Source organism: Poecilia mexicana, unplaced genomic scaffold (genome assembly GCF_051168715.1).
Source record: "Poecilia mexicana isolate PSO_F unplaced genomic scaffold, ASM5116871v1 scaffold_1, whole genome shotgun sequence".
Lineage (NCBI taxonomy): Eukaryota > Metazoa > Chordata > Actinopteri > Cyprinodontiformes > Poeciliidae > Poecilia > Poecilia mexicana.
Genome location: NW_028263370.1, coordinates 9,932,484 through 9,948,074, shown reverse-complemented (window position 1 = coordinate 9,948,074; position 15,591 = coordinate 9,932,484). Strand labels below are relative to the sequence as shown.

The following is a 15,591-nucleotide window of genomic DNA, read 5'->3' as shown; positions in this document are numbered from 1 at the left end:
CGGCCATCTTGCTTGAATTAAACTCAGTCAAAAATATTCAAGGTGTTAAATGGATAAATAACCAATTACCATTGAATTTTTTTTTTATAAACAAGCATTATAAGTAACACGTTTTCAAAAAACTGTCATTGCCATCCCCCAAAACATCGGCACCAGTTGTGACAGCTCTGAAACATCCTGGACACCTAACGGCAGCTCTAGTGGAAGCCAGACTCAGTTGTTATAAAGGTGACGAAACCAATGGCATCCCTGATACCTGCTGTGTATTTGATTAATTCAAAGACGAAAGGAGTCGGCTGGATTATTCAGATGAACTTTAGTGAATAAATAGGATGAACGAATCATACATGATATACAAAACGTGTAGGAATTCAGCTAACATAAGTATTTCTGCGAAAAAAAACTTATTAAATTCTGTCTTCTTCGTCTGTCTTTAAGTTCTTCTTCTACTAGTAATAAAGCATCATGGGATATGTAGTCCATTTGCCTAAGTCAGTGGCAACACTGACAGCTAGACCCGAAAACAGTGGCACTAATGGCAGGTGTCAGCGGAAGTGCCAGTACGAGTTGCCGAGGTCAGCCGAAGTCAGCCGAACGCAGTGGCAACTCTGGCAGCTAGTCCCGAAAGCAGTGGCACTTGTGCCAGGTGTCAGCGGAAGTGCCAGTAAGAGGTGCCGAGGTCAGCCGAAGTCAGCCGAACGCAGTGGCAACTCTGGCAGCTAGTCCCGAAAGCAGTGGCACTTGTGGCAGGTGTCACACCTGCCACCGGAAGTGCCATTAGTAGGTGCGGTGTCACGATTTGCGCTCGGCCCTGCTGCAGTTTTAGCTGAAACAATGTAGCTGTAGTGTCAGGTTCTTGTCAGCAGGTGGCAGCATGAAGCTGCTTCTCTGTCAGGCCTGCAGGTGGAGACATGATGTGTGGTTGTTGCTGCTGGAGGTGAATCATTCAACAGAAAACTCATCACTCAAAAACAGTTTGTCGGGAGAAATTAATTTATAAAGATTAAAGAAAAGACTCGGGTATCAGATAGTCGTATTCACCTGTTAAGTGGGTCAAACTCCACGACTAAACTGAATAAAGACCAACATTTTAGTAAATAATCTTTATTATCTAAGAATAACAAACTGTTATTTTCTTGCCACTTTTGAATTTAAAATTTAACCCATACCTAATTAGATTTTATAATATTAAAAATAAAATAGAAACCTTAAACAAAAGGTTCATTAGGATTTAGTGAACTTTATGTCTGCTGTTGCCATCAAGAAATATTATTTCTCCTGAATCAGGAACTCTGAAAGAAAATGAAAATATTACACATATTTTGAATCAATATTTTAATAAAAAAAATATATACTAAATCATTCACAACATACCAGTGCCTAAATTAACATCTAACATGCATCTGCTAAGCAAAACCATTGATCAAAGCAAAGCATAAGTAGAAAAAAGGATAAACACAGTTATGGACATTTTCATCTTCAAAAGGAAAAAAAAAATATTTGACAGAGAATGCACATTTATTCAAAGAGTATAATTGAATTTTGAAGAACCTCAGTAATTGAGAGTGACACCAATAAGTACAAGCAAACTTTTTATACAATCTTCACCACGTGGACAGTTCCCGCAGTTCTGGCCTCCACCTACAGAGAACCGGTTCGGACCAGTTCCAACAGCGACCTATACAAAAACATCTCGCGGCTGTTCCACATCATCTTTTCATAAAAGAAATTTAACATAGTTTCAAAAAAAGGAATTTCTGAGTTCTTTTATTCTAAGTGAGTCAAAGCACAAAGTTTCACACTTTAAAATTTAAAATATTCCAACTACAACACAAAATGGTTCCAACAGCTCTAGAAGTCTGAAAGCTGACAGCATTCAGCCAATTAGTCTTGTACAAAATTCAATTAATATTTCACTACACTTGGAAAAGAAAGCAAGTTTTTAAAAAAAACATACATAATGTGAATATATTTTTAAAGACACTCAAGTAGCTCACTTAAAAAAGTCTTCAATGGAAAGACAACATTGTCACAAAAAGGCGATTTTTTTCCCCCCCTGGTATTTTTAGCAAAACTTATTTGAAATGCTTTACTTCTCTGCTACATTTAAAAATGTGTAATTACTCCGCTGCCAAACAGCAAGTTACTAAAAATTGTAGAACTAGAGGTTCAAATTATGCCGTCTCACCTGTGTGAGTTCTCACGTGAACAGCTAAAAAGTCTTTTCGAGAAAAACTTTTTCCACATGTCCCACATGAGAAAGACTTCTTATCTGTGTGTATTCTCATATGAACAGTTAAATTGCTTTTGTGGGTAAAACTTTTCCCACATGTCCCACATACGAAAGGCCTCTCACCTGTGTGAATTCTCATATGAACAGTTAAACTGCTTTCATGAAGAAAACTTGTTCCACAGGTCCCACATGAGAAAGACTTCACATCTGTGTGTATTCTCATATGAACGGTTAAATTGCTTTTTTTAAGAAAACCTTTTCCACATGTCTCACATGAGAAAGACTTCTCATTTGTGTGTAATCTCATATGAACGGTTAAATCGCCTTTGTGGGTAAAACCTTTCCTACATGTCCCACATGAGAAAGACTTCTCATCTGTGTGTATTCTCATATGAACGGTTAAATTGCTTTTTTGGGTAAAACTTTTCCCACATGTCCCACATAAGAAAGGCCTCTCATCTGTGTGAATTCTCATATGATTAGTTAAACTGTTTCTATGAAGAAAACTTTTTCCACATGTCCCACATAAGAAAGGCCTCTCACCTGAGTGAATCATCATATGATTAGTTAAACTGCTTTTATGAAGAAAACGTTTTCCACATGTCCCACATGAGAAAGACTTTTCATCTGTGTGTATTCTCATATGAACAGTTAAATTGCTTTTTTGGGTAAAACTTTTTCCACATGTCCCACATAAGAAAGGCCTCTCACCTGTGTGAATTCTCATATGATTAGTTAAACTGTTTCTATGAAGAAAACGTTTTCCACATGTCCCACATGAGAAAGACTTTCCATCGGTGTGTATTTTCATATGAACGGTTAAATTGCCTTTGTGGGTAAAACTTTTCCCACATGTCCCACATAAGAAAGGCCTCTCACCTGAGTGAATTATCATATGATTAGTTAAAGTGCCTTTTCGAAGAAAACTTTTCCCACATGTCCCACATAAGAAAGGCCTCTCACCTGAGTGAATTATCATATGATTAGTTAAAGTGCCTTTTCGAAGAAAACTTTTCCCACATGTCCCACATAAGAAAGGCCTCTCACCTGTGTGAATTCTCATATGACCAGTTAAAGTGCCTTTTCGAAGAAAACGTTTTCCACAGGCCCCACATGAAAAAGGCTTCTCACCAGTTTGAACGCTTAGGTGACTAAGTAACTGAGATTTAGCCATGAAACCTTGTCCACTGGTAACACAGGAGGAAGGCTTCTCATTCGTGTGACAAAGTAACTGAGATTTAGTCCCGAAACTCTTTCTGCAGGTTAAACATGTGAAAGCCATCTTGCCTGTGTCAACTTTCATGTGATTAGACACAGAATTTTTTCGAGAAAAGGTTGTACCACAAATTTTAGAATATAGGTTTTTTTCTGGGTGAGCTTTCTTGTGTGTCTTTTGTTTTGAACTGTCAGTTGCGTCTTTCTGCTGTTTGGTTTTCTGATATCTTTCATTTTGTTTTTGTTCTTCATCTCTCTCTTTTCCTTGGTCTTCAGAATTGATGCAGAGTCGCTTCTCTTCCTCTTTGAACTGTTGATGTTCTGGTTCATGTTGCTCCTGTTTTATCTGGAGAAGTTCTGGTTCATCTTGATTTAAAGCAGAGTTCCCCTCCTCCCTCTTGCTGAACTTAGTGAGAGCCTCCTCCTCTTTAAACACACAGCGTTGTGGGAAATCTGGACAAAAAGACAAAACAAAAACTTTTAAATGCAAGTAGCTCACTTGTTAATTAAAATGAAGTACAAGGAAGGAAAATACCTGCTAATTCTACGTGAAACAGCTCGTTAGAGCTTCAAGAGAAAGCTTAAAGCTTGACTTATTAGTGCAAGATTTATTTGCAATGGCTGATGATAAGGAGATTTATTGATCAATCTCGTTCTTAACTGAAAAATATCAAAATGAATCAAGAGAATCAGAATGCATTCTGTCATTATCTTATAAAAGGGTCAAAGAAAAGAAATGACTTGGCTGATCCAAGAGTAAAGAAACAAATATATACGTCTCTTTTCATAATCCACCAGTTACGTAAGCACAGGACTTTCCATCAGCTTCTTCCCTTGAGAGGTTTAGGACAAAGAAGACACAGTATTATCTCTGGCTTTTGTTAGGAAAATAAATTTAAACATGCTAGGTTTTTGAACTTAACCACATGTACAATATTATATAAAATTAAAACTGTTTTAAAATAAGAAAATGTGGTTCCAAATTGCCTCCAAAGTCCCAATTGGCATCTCATTTGTAGGATGTTTAACAATCTAAAACACAACTTAATCAGTTAGTAAATAACTTTTTTCCCCATTTCATTTCGTTTCTGAACTGTTCGTGCTTTGCTAGAGCAGCGGTGCGACACGTTGATCTCGGCATAGGTGACAAACTGAACGCCGCCAGGACACCGAGACCATCACGTCCTCCTCATCAAAACATTCGGAACTTTATTCAAGAACAACAAAAAAAAAATCAACAAAACTTTATTAAATTAATGACCCAACAACAATAATAATCTCAGTGATTATTGTTTCAACAAGGTGTTGCGCAATTCTGTGCGTTTCGGTTCCATGCCAAAACAACTAGCAGAGCAGGAGTTTAAAATTAACTAATCAACCACCGCTGTGTTCAGGGGAGCGCTTATTAATAATCGCAAAAATCAATATCAAGCCTGCAAACCTAATATTGTAGCGGACTGAGTGTTTTCAACGTAATCTCTGGTCGGCTTGCCATGGCAACGGGTCTGCTTAAATGACAGAGAGAGATGGAGAATAAAAAGCAGCGCCCCGCCTCCAGCCAGTATTCCAGTATTTGTGGTTAAATACTGAGCATGTTTAATCACAAAGTCCAGATTAGGAGACAATTTCATAAGAGTCAACAACAACTTAGTATGCCATGAACATCTGCCTGTGATACTATAATGACCAAAATTTATGTGCAACTTTGTCATGATGACACAACTGATGCTTTATGTAAAGCTCAGTGTTTTCACGCTGGCAGAAAAACTTCTCTTGGAAATGTGTACAGCGGTCTGCATTCCATCACACAATCTTGGATGAGCTTGACAGACATGCAATGTTGACAATATATCATCAGATTTACCCTGAAAATTGTACTTTGATATGCACACTTAAGTGTTAAGGTTACATCCCTAAGTAGAGCTAAGTGTGTTCGGTGCTGGATGGTGAACGTCACACTAAATTTGTTCCATTTGTGTGACTTTGTAACATTAGAACATTTTCAGCATTAATGCCTGTTTTATACTTAAATCTCATTATTTCTCAATTAATAACACTGAGGGGTTTTGGCCAGGTCCTGGGTCTAGTAAACAGGTGAACAGAAGGTAAAATGGGTTAGCTACAACAGGAAAGAGAGTCAAAAGGCCGGTGCTCAACAGCTGATTTGCATTTGCATGGCTCTCAGCAACTTCATTTAAATACGAAAACCTCTACTACGCACAAGGGGAGGGGGGTCATAGTGGAACATGGACACACAGCGTTTTTCACCATTCTTGGCAGTGCTCTACAATTTTCTACTCTGACAAAAACCTCTTGCCGATAGCCCTCAAGCTCCATGCGCAGAACTAGGTGTCAATAGCTGTTGAAAATCCCACTTTTCATCCAGTGCATCTTGATAAGGCTTAAACAGCTGGTTTAAAACTGAATGCAACATAGAATATCTGTAAAACAATCTCATTTGTAATCTCTCCTAGTTATCAACACGTCTTGATTGAAATAGCCGAAATATAGGTTTTGACTAATCTTTATGTTACCTGCAGCAGATTGCCTGCTAAATCTTTTGATCTGCCCTTTGTCTGTGTGGGAAAGAATCAGGAGAAGTTCCAGTTTTCACACTGATCTGTGAAAAGCCATAAAACAGCAGGAGTTCAGGCCAGTGGAGGAGGAGCTCTGCTTCCACTTTGTTTAGATAAAGGAGACAACTGGTGTTTGATCTTGAAAACAAATTGTAGGGAGTTCTAACTTTGTCCATTTCCCTCTCTCAGGTCAATTCATGTGTTGTTTGTAGGGATGTGCCGATCAGGTTTTTTCCTGCCGATACCGATCACCCATGAGGGCCGATACACCGATACCGATCACATAATTATTATTATTATTTTTTTTATCATAAACCCTACCAGTTACATTATGTGGAAAAAGGAACCATGAATTCACCTTAATTTAGACAAAAACTTGTTTTTAATAACTTTTTTCAAGAAGAAAACTAAACCAAACAGGCATTGTGCAAATTGTACTGCTATTGATAATACTATCTTTAACAGACTGATAACATATGAAGGCTCTGAAGAGGCTAAATAACGCAAAGAGCCAAAATAAAACCTCTCAACATTGCCAAAAAAATTCAAGTATAAAACTTAACATTTAAAAGCAAAAACAGGTTCCATTACAATAAACAATCCAGAGTTACTGAATGAAAACTTCCTGATAGCATGGCGGCTAGCTGATTACTGCTAGCTCTGATTGGCTGTTTCTGACTGAGCGGAGTAATTATGCAGATCAGGGAGGAGATCGATTATTTTTTCAGAGATTATCTGTCTCATGTTAGGACAGCGAAAGTTTTAAAACGTATGTAAAATGTATTTTTTTAGGTTAGATGCTGCAGCTTTAAACAGAGGTTCGGTGTGAGAGTCACTACCAGGTGGAGCAGAAGCGGCGCTCCGTCTGTCAGATATTACTACCTGTAGCGTAGCAGCGGTTCAACAGCGAGAGCAGAACCAGCGTCTTACATCGCAGCTCGAAGACTTAAATAATTTTGCGGGTTATTTGTTTAGCTTTCTGACCGTCATGCTAATCCGGGTGAGTGTTTGTAGCTGTGCGCTGCTTTACCTGCTATCTGATCCTCCGTATGTCTTTTTTACTGCAGTGAGCCTCGATGTAGCCAAACTCCTCAAGTATGGCAATGTTTTATGTTGTATTAGATTCGTCATGTTGATGCATTTTGACCTGCTTCAATTTTCCGCCGCAACACGCAAACTTCCCCATTCACTCAGTGCGTTATAGTTACACATTGCTTAGGATTTGTTGCTGCGCGTTTGCGCAGAGTGAAGGAAAGAGGAGACCAGCTGCATAGGCAGGCTGCAAAATGAGATGATCGGTATCGGCAACAAGAGCCAATGATCGCCGATCACCGATCATGCACTTTTTCACGAAAATCGGCCCGATTATGATCGGTGACCGATCGATCGGCACACCTCTAGTTGCTTGTGCTTTGAGTTTTGTGATGTGCTTTGTGGTGATAGTATGCATCTGTCTTGAATAAATGCTGATTATTGTGACGCTGATATCTCTGTGAGATCTCAGTTCTTTGCACACAGCATTTTTTTAATCCGGGTATATGAGAGGATATAGCGAGTTCTTGTGAATCTGTAACAAAACACATTATGAAAAGACTAAGTGTAACAGCAATACAATAATTGTATGCATATTGAGAAAAGCAGGGTCTACATCAGCTACAGTTTTCTAACGCTGTTTGCTTTTCAATAAAGCAACTAAAGACAAAGATCGTTCTATCTCTCCTACTAGCTTATTGAACAATTCTCTACTATGTGTTAAAGAATTTCCACAAGAGTTAGCTGCAATTGAAGCAGAATTCACGATTTTCCAAGAGGAAATCAAACAAAAAAAAAAGGGGGGGGGGGGGGAATAAGAGAAATTGAAGAGCTACGCAGAAGTATAAACATCTGAACTTAAAGGAAATGATGGTAGCTTGTTACATTTATGATGTACTGAAGAGAAATAATAGACAGTCAGCAAAGCAGCAAGACTCAACTAGTTACTACTCAATTGTGAACTCGGCACTAAGATGCCGAACTCAGCGTCGCCCCCCAAACAACATTTCTTAACCTGTCTCTAGCTCTCTTTAACCTGACTAATCAGTAAAATGTAAAAGTTTTTCGTACCTATCCGGTGTAAGATGGTCTTCGGTATCCGGGTAAAATCCAGAAGTCTGCGCTGATCCTCCATCTCTTCCATCTCAATCTTGACGTTGATTTCTTTCAACTCTGTGGATGTTTCTTCAGCAGGAAGTACCTGCTCGTTGAAAAACTCTCTCTGAGGCTGAACTGAAGACATTTTCACTTAAACCACGCAAATATTTACCTGAGACAATAAACTCGTGGAGAAGGACCTCGCTGCAGCAAACAGAAAGGGGCGGGACGGACCACTGGCCCTATAGAAGCCCATTTCTATGGAAGCCCATTTCCGCTATGAAAGAAAAAAATAAAAGACCAACAGGAAGTTATACTTATGACTTTCAAAGTCATAATTATGAGATTCAAAGTCATAATTTCGACTTTCAAAGTCATAATCTCATAATTTCAGTATGTTTTAAATTACATCTTACTGTATACTTTAGGCTAATAAAGTATGCCTTTTTAGGTGCCTTAATAATCTTATTATTTTTGTTAAAATGGCATAGAATAAAATAGTACTAATAAGTGATAGTTAAACTTGTTTAACAACTCAACATATCAAACACTGACAGTTTAGTGACAGAGGTTCTACAACAAAAACAATATTTGTCCTTAACACTAAATGTAGCAGGTATCTTCAGTTTTACATCTCTCCGAATATGATCTGTTGTTTTCAGTTTTTTAACTGAAACATGGAAGCTGTCTTTACCGAATACATTTTCAGATGTGATGCGAGATCTGTTAGTGAACGGCATTAGCTTCAGTTCACACTCCAGACCAGATGGTGGCGGTATTGCACACTTTCAGTTCTTTTTGAAAAGCGCCATAAAAAGAAAAGAAGAAGAAGCCATGAGCCAGAGAAGATAACAGACGCTGTTCAAATTCGCTATTTTTACTCACAGAATATTGCCTTAAAATAGAGAGGGCCTTGATAATAGTTAGTTTTTTTTTATTATTAAAAGCTAAATTATTTTAATAAAACAAAAATAAGTGAATCACCTGAAATCCACATGCCAACACAGCTGAATTATTCCAGACTGTTTACATACGGAGAATGTGACATGAAATGACAAAATACATTTTTACAAGAGAAAAAAAAACAGGTTCAGTATAAGCGGCAATCCATCCATCATCTTCTCCTTATCCAGTGTTGGGTCGAGGAGGCAGCAGCCTAAGCAGAGAGGCCCAGATTTCCCTCTTCTCATCCACTTGGAAATGTAACAAGTTACTTATATTGTAGGCATCTGTACAACAAGCAGTTTTTGTTTACCATTCCAAAAGGGATATTCTTGAAAACGACTAATTCAGGTGGGCAGGTCATACCTAACAAACAATAATTCTTCACAAACTTCTCTGTTAAAATTGACACAGCAGATTCAGTTGGCAAACAGTTGCTAATTTTGGAAAATGCGTTTTAACTGTTTTGTATAAAAAGCAAAGATAAAGTCAAACTGGTTCCAAAAACATGGTACATAGTCACAATAATACTGGAAACCAGTAAGCACTTAAAAGACAAAAAAAAAAGAGCTCTGAAACTCTGCATTCATGTTTTATTAAGAAAATTGGGGTAGTGTATATGAAAATATTAGGTACAAATAAAAGCCACATGGTAAAAGTGAAAATGCACCAACCAGGGAGAGAGTGGATGATTGAGTGAGTTGGTGGTTAAATGGCAGGACAGATAAATGAACAGATGGGGTTGGGTGGGGCGGAGCCGGGAAACATTTCACACAGCAGACCATCAACAGATGACAAATGTTCCTCTCTGCAGCTGTCCTAGATCCTCATCTTTGTACTGTCGCTCGTCTTTCTCACCCAAATCTCATTGGTCCCAACTGAGCTGATGACACAGCTAATGTTTGTGTTATCCATTGCTTCCAGGTAAATGGCTTGACTCTTATGGTACCATCTTTTATCGTAGTAAAGTTTCCCTTCCTCAATGCGGGCCTTGTAACGCCGGGGAGGGGTTCTCCATGGGAGCGGAGGGGACACTGGTCGTTTCGGTGACTTTAGCTTATTAAGTGTTCTTAGGTCTTCCATTATCTGATCATCTGTTAATAAATAATTTAGCTGAGCTGGTGCCGGTTTCCTTCTCTTGTCAGGGATTGGGACTGGATCATTGAGCCACCTCCTCAGCTTCCTCATCATGATGGGTTTTACCTCCATCGAGTCACCTGTTAGCTCCATTGTTAACTTCTCATTCTCAATCATCTTTTTCTTTTCCTCCAGCTCTGCGATTAGGTTTTCTTTCAGTTCAACTTTTTTATCATCAAACTCCTTCACCGCTGCCTTCTTTTCTTTTATGTAGTTCCTCTCCACCTGTTCTGTCTCAAGGTGAAGAAACAACTGCATTTCGAAGTCTCTCTTTGTACTACTGGAACCAAAGCGACAAAGCCTGCTAACGTGTGGCTAGCTGGTAGTAAGTTTGCTTCAAAATGCTAATTATCTTTGTTTAATTGTAAATGGTACAGTAAATATATAAACAAACTTTGGTTTCAGAAATAATTATTTTATCAATTTTATTGTGACTTTTATGATTATCACTATAACAATCATGCATGTTATAACTGCATGGAGGCTCTATTTGTTGCGACTTAATATACTTTTTTCATAAAGCTCTGTATGACTTTGATATTGTGAGGTTGTTGTTATAACTTGTTCATCAATGTTTTTATCTTCAACATATTTTTGCAGTCTAAGCAAATGAAGATGAAACAGGAAGCCAAAGAGATCAGGTATTAGAAAACCTAAAGACTTTCCTGTCTCAGAAGAAGCTGGGACTCCACCAGATCAACCAGCTCTGAGGATGAACCTCCACTTCGTCTTCATGGTGTAAGTTTTTTTATTTTTTTTTTACTGAGACCAGCTAGGTACATTTTCAACAGCAAAGACTGGTGTGTTACCAACACTAAGTGCTTGACAATCATAATTTGATTTAAAAATAACTGGACAGAATTTTTCCCCTTGTTAATCTGCCATTTCTCTTTACATTTTATTCATTGTTAGCTTTCAGGGCTCTGTGATGGACTGGTGACCTGTCCAGGGTGAACCCTGCCTCCCATTCTATGTTACCAGAATGGTAATATATTGAAACCACAATGTAATTATTTTCACCAGTAAAGTGTGTTGTAATTGATCCTTCTGTGTTCTGGTACCTGATGTGTTGGCAGTACTGATGTGTGTATGAAGCATGTAATGTAGAAAGTGGCAAAGCAGAATAATAAGACATTAAGTAACTAAAAAGTGTACTTTATTAGCAATTATAATAAACCAAAAGTGTAATTGCAGCATACTGTAATCACACTACTAATATATTAAATATGTATTTACAATATACTTAAAATACATTCTAAGTATATGTTAAATCTAAATCAATCACTAAAATAGTACACTATAAATATGCTAATCAAGCACGTTTTTGGTACATAAAAAACAGTACAGTACACTTAAAGTACACTAAGTACTACTTAAGTTTGTCCAAAAATGTACGTTGAAGTATGCATAGTACACTTTAAATAGTGCTTACATACTACTTAAATACACTAAGCACAAAATTAGTATGTCAAAATAAGTCACACTTTAAGTCTACTAATTCTAAGTATATTTGAAATATACTCATAATTAGTCCTACTAAAAGTATGCTTAAGTACGTTAAAATTTAACATACTTAGTACACTAATTTTTCACCAGGGTAATATCATCAGAACATCAATATTTCAGAACAGGTGTAGCACCGACAAGTCATTTATGTTAAAATTACTTGAAGAATTAGCCAGTTAGATTTTGACCAGAGATTGCGAGTTTCGATGGATTAAGATCTCGCGAGATCAAGGGTAGATCTCTCAACAGGTGAGCACTAATTGATGACACCAGAAAGCTATTTGAGTTTGGGCCTTGACGTCAGCAGCGTTTCTGAACAATGAGCTTCTTATTTCTTTGAACCATTTCCCAAGCAGGTAACGTGTTCATAGAAAGATTCGGTTTACGTGATAACTACATTTTAGGTGTTCGAAAAGTGCGAGGAAAAAAAATGCCGGTGAACAATAACAACCAGGTGAGTGTATTAAGGGAAAATAAACGCCTACGTTAATTAACTGTTTCCTGTCTAAAAGTTTCTGAAACCATACATTAAACTTCGTTAGTAATTGTGCTGATTTTAGATTTGTTCTTTAACTTTAATCAGAAAGTAGTACCGAATGCAGCTGCCCGGCTAATCAAGCTCCCCGTGGTTCGCTCAGCCTGTGCCACCCTGTCGGTCCTGTACAGCGATGCTAAAAGCAGCAACCCCGGTCTGAGATCCCTATGCGAGGCGCTGGAGAGCGGCGTGACCGCCCTTAGCACCGCGGCCTGTACCAGAGCATCGCCGGTCATTGTTAAACTGGAGCCACAGAGTGAGTCCGACCATGACTGGTTTACTGGTAGTCTTATCTTTTGATGCGCAGTGGATTAACCCTGAAGCTAGACGTATTTCTCGACAGGCTGATCTGAATATCATCAAAAAGTAATTTCACTACTTTAACTGAAAAAGTGAGACTCTTAATTTATAGATTTGAAAGAGTTTAAATGTTAGTCACAAACTTCAAAATTTTTAAGTTATCTTAAAATGATTATATTTTTAAGACTGAAATGTTGTGTAAACTAATTTTGAGACACTGACATCGTCCACAAGGAGTCGGCCACAAAACGGTCAAAGCTGGTAAAAGCTGACTGCCCAGTTTTAAGAATATTAATAGAAAGCTGAGTGGAATGAAACCCAAGAAAAAGGTGCAGAAGGTTTTAATTTTCACATACTTTAATCCTGAGAAAAAGGGATTGAGAGGGGAGTTCCTCTTGTGCTTCATTTGTTACCCATGGAGGCAACCTTCTTAAAGATCACCATAGCTGTGACGTACATAAACAGATTTAACATATTATTCTGTCCTCATGAGACATACCAATCACCAATGATTTGTCAATGTTTTTGGGTCGTGGCTCCTCCATGCTTGGCAGCATCAATCACGGCTTAGCAGCAGTTTTCAGTTGAACTTTGGTTTAAACGAGTCAGGCTGGACTCATAACTTGAATGTGTCAGAATCCATAATTTTTACTATAGTTTGAGTCAAATATTGTTAACCAAAAGGGTTTTTTTTTTCTGTTCTACTTTGAAGTCATGCAGTAGAAATTCATCACGACCATGCAGTAAATGTACATTTTCTAAAGAAATGCACTGCTGGGTATTGTCTTTAAAGCACGTTTCTTTTCAGTCTCCATTGCAAACAATTTTGCCTGCAAGGGCCTCGACTGGCTGGAGACTTCGTTCCCTGTTCTTCTGTCCCCACCAGATGAGGTACTTATTTAAATGCTTGGCCTGGTTCTTCTGAAAGGGTGATCCTCATAATGAATTTGACTCAATCACACAGGTTGTTGCTGCTGCCAAGAGCAAGATAAATGGGATTAGAGATGTGGTGGGCATTGCAGCCGGTGGGACAGTTGTGACAGTGCAACACACTGTCACCTGGGTGATCAGCAGACTGAATCAGGTAGACAACATTGAGAACCAGTCTATGGTGGAGCGAGCCATCAGCATGGCCAGTATGGGATTGGACTCGGCTCTGACTGTCTCGGAGGCTTTGGTGGACCAGGTGCTCCCACTGCCAGAAGAGGGGAGAATAGGCAAGTATAAGTCTCCTGAGTGGCAAGTCGTTCTCACTTCATTGCCTACTTTTGCTTTTCTGTCCACAGAAGAAGAAACCCACTTGGTGGAGGGTTTTGAGGCTTCTGTCCACTCAGGAAGTTACTCTGTGCGCATGATGAAACTCACGGCTAAAGTGTGTTGGAGGACCTACCACATGGTTGGCTCAAAAATCCACTTTGTTCAGGTGTGTTGGGTACAGTTTGATCAGGTAAGATGTTTGAGTTTTATAAAAGTTAAATATTGGAAAAGGACTATCGTATTGTAAATTTTTGACTCTTGAGATCATTTGCTTTGGACACTTCATCACAATGAGACCCTTGTGAGACCCTTCATTACTTTAGGGAAGGGATCAGTCCTTGAGTCCCAGAGCCCTACAATTTTGGGTGCATCTCTGCTCCTACACAACTGTCATCTCCTTGGGGTCTTGGCAAGTTTTATAAAGGTCATTAGTCATTTGATTTAGTTGTTTGAGTAGAGATTCATTCAAAAGTTGCAGGACAATGGCCCTCTAATGAAGTTGCAGAACAACTTGCCTTTTGAAACCCCAGAGTTCCTATTGATGTCTTGGCTTCTGAGGTTTTCTTTGATGTCCAGTTGATTTAGGAGGAGAGCAATGTTTTAGCAGGTTTGCAGCTGTGCATACCTTCTGCTTGAACAATGCTTTGTGGATTATTTAAGGCTTGGGATATAACAAACTCTACTTTAAACCTTAGCTTTCTACTTGACCTGTCTGGTCTGTTTCCTGCTCCAAATGTTTTGTTCACTAATGTTCTTGAACAAACCTCAGAGGCCTTCACCTCAGGCCTCTGAGGTGCTTGTGAGATTAAATGACGCGCAAGCAGATTGTTTTCCCATCTCAAGGCAATTTGGCTGCACCTAATTTTTAAATTAGAGTGGAACCCAAATTGTTTTTAGAATACCAAAGCAATACCTGTACGTGACACAATCAGCACTTCCAATGTGGCTGCTTAATATTTGTTCACGATTCAACAGATCACAGAGTTTATATCCAGACCCACCACTCTCGTTCAGGACCTTCAGACGAGCTGTCGGACTCTGGTGTGGAACCTCCAGGGGTTACCCCAATACTTTCAGCATCAGGCGGTTTCTGTGTTTCTCTTCTTCAGCCAGATGCGCAACCTTAGTAGTCCATCATCCCATCAGGAACAGACTCGACACAGAAGTCACTTCAGAGCTGCTGAAGGTTCACCACCCTCCAAGGAACTGGCCTGCTCACAGAGTACACCAGCTTTACGAATGAGACCCACCAAGACATCTGTGTTTGAGAATGGCTGTGTTGTGAAAGGATGTGTTCGTCGTTAGTTTTGATTTTTTGATTCTGGATTTAAACAATATAACAATGTATTAAAAGATTTGAAGCTTCATGAAACTTGATTCTTGTTTTTGTAGCAAATGTTTTCTGTCCAAATCATAAAGATGCACTTGTGTCACTTTGCAATCAAAAACTGATCTTGGTGTTTAAAAAAAATTCTGGCTTCCTTAAAGGGTTACTCTGAAATTATTTCTATCAGAATGAACTCATTAAACTGCAGAGGGGTGGGAGGGAGAGATCAAGAATTTCCAATATTGGGTTACTGTCACATTTGTAGTTTTGTGAAAGCAAAGTAACCTTGATTTCTAAGCTGGTAGCATTTAGGGGCGTGTAGTGTAAAAATCTGAAGTCCACTTAACATTTAAGAACATTAACAGTTTCTCCTGTTGGCATAAAATTGCACATTTGAAAATCAAATGGAGTTCAGTGACACTTGTTCTGAAAA

The 15,591-nt window shown here is 38.6% G+C and overlaps 2 protein-coding genes and 1 pseudogene across 2 annotated transcripts; 1 reads left to right on the top strand and 2 right to left on the bottom strand.

Moving 5' to 3' along the window:
• Window positions 1-1,320: 1,320 nt before the first annotated feature.
• Window positions 1,321-8,387, bottom strand: LOC106919276 (uncharacterized). The gene is made up of 2 exons (XM_088004222.1): window positions 8,128-8,387; window positions 1,321-3,901 (listed from the first exon to the last, which is right to left on the bottom strand). Exons 1-2 carry the CDS (start codon window positions 8,297-8,299, stop codon window positions 2,175-2,177), a joined length of 1,899 nt encoding a protein of 632 aa, XP_087860348.1. The 5' UTR covers window positions 8,300-8,387; the 3' UTR covers window positions 1,321-2,174.
• Window positions 8,388-9,669: 1,282 nt separating this feature from the next.
• LOC106919277 (sin3 histone deacetylase corepressor complex component SDS3 pseudogene) lies at window positions 9,670-11,201 on the bottom strand (annotated as a pseudogene).
• Window positions 11,202-12,131: 930 nt separating this feature from the next.
• Window positions 12,132-15,203, top strand: LOC106919285 (perilipin-2-like). Its single transcript, XM_014989523.2, has 6 exons — window positions 12,132-12,193; window positions 12,323-12,530; window positions 13,383-13,465; window positions 13,539-13,791; window positions 13,861-13,997; window positions 14,807-15,203. The coding sequence occupies exons 1-6, from the start codon at window positions 12,170-12,172 to the stop codon at window positions 15,134-15,136; spliced, it is 1,035 nt and encodes a 344-aa protein (XP_014845009.2). The 5' UTR covers window positions 12,132-12,169; the 3' UTR covers window positions 15,137-15,203.
• Window positions 15,204-15,591: the final 388 nt, after the last annotated feature.

What these genes read in the sequence shown, in the direction of transcription:
- LOC106919276 (XM_088004222.1), bottom strand. Translation starts at nt 8,299, where the DNA reads ATGTCTTCAGTTCAGCCTCAGAGAGAGTTTTTCAACGAGCAGGTACTT. An exon ending in GACCATCTTACACCGGATAG is followed by an intron (nt 3,902 to 8,127) that starts GTACGAAAAACT and finishes CTTTTTGTCCAG; the next exon opens with ATTTCCCACAACGCTGTGTG.
- LOC106919285 (XM_014989523.2), top strand. Translation starts at nt 12,170, where the DNA reads ATGCCGGTGAACAATAACAACCAG. An exon ending in TGTTAAACTGGAGCCACAGA is followed by an intron (nt 12,531 to 13,382) that starts GTGAGTCCGACC and finishes GTTTCTTTTCAG; the next exon opens with TCTCCATTGCAAACAATTTT. An exon ending in TTCTGTCCCCACCAGATGAG is followed by an intron (nt 13,466 to 13,538) that starts GTACTTATTTAA and finishes TCAATCACACAG; the next exon opens with GTTGTTGCTGCTGCCAAGAG.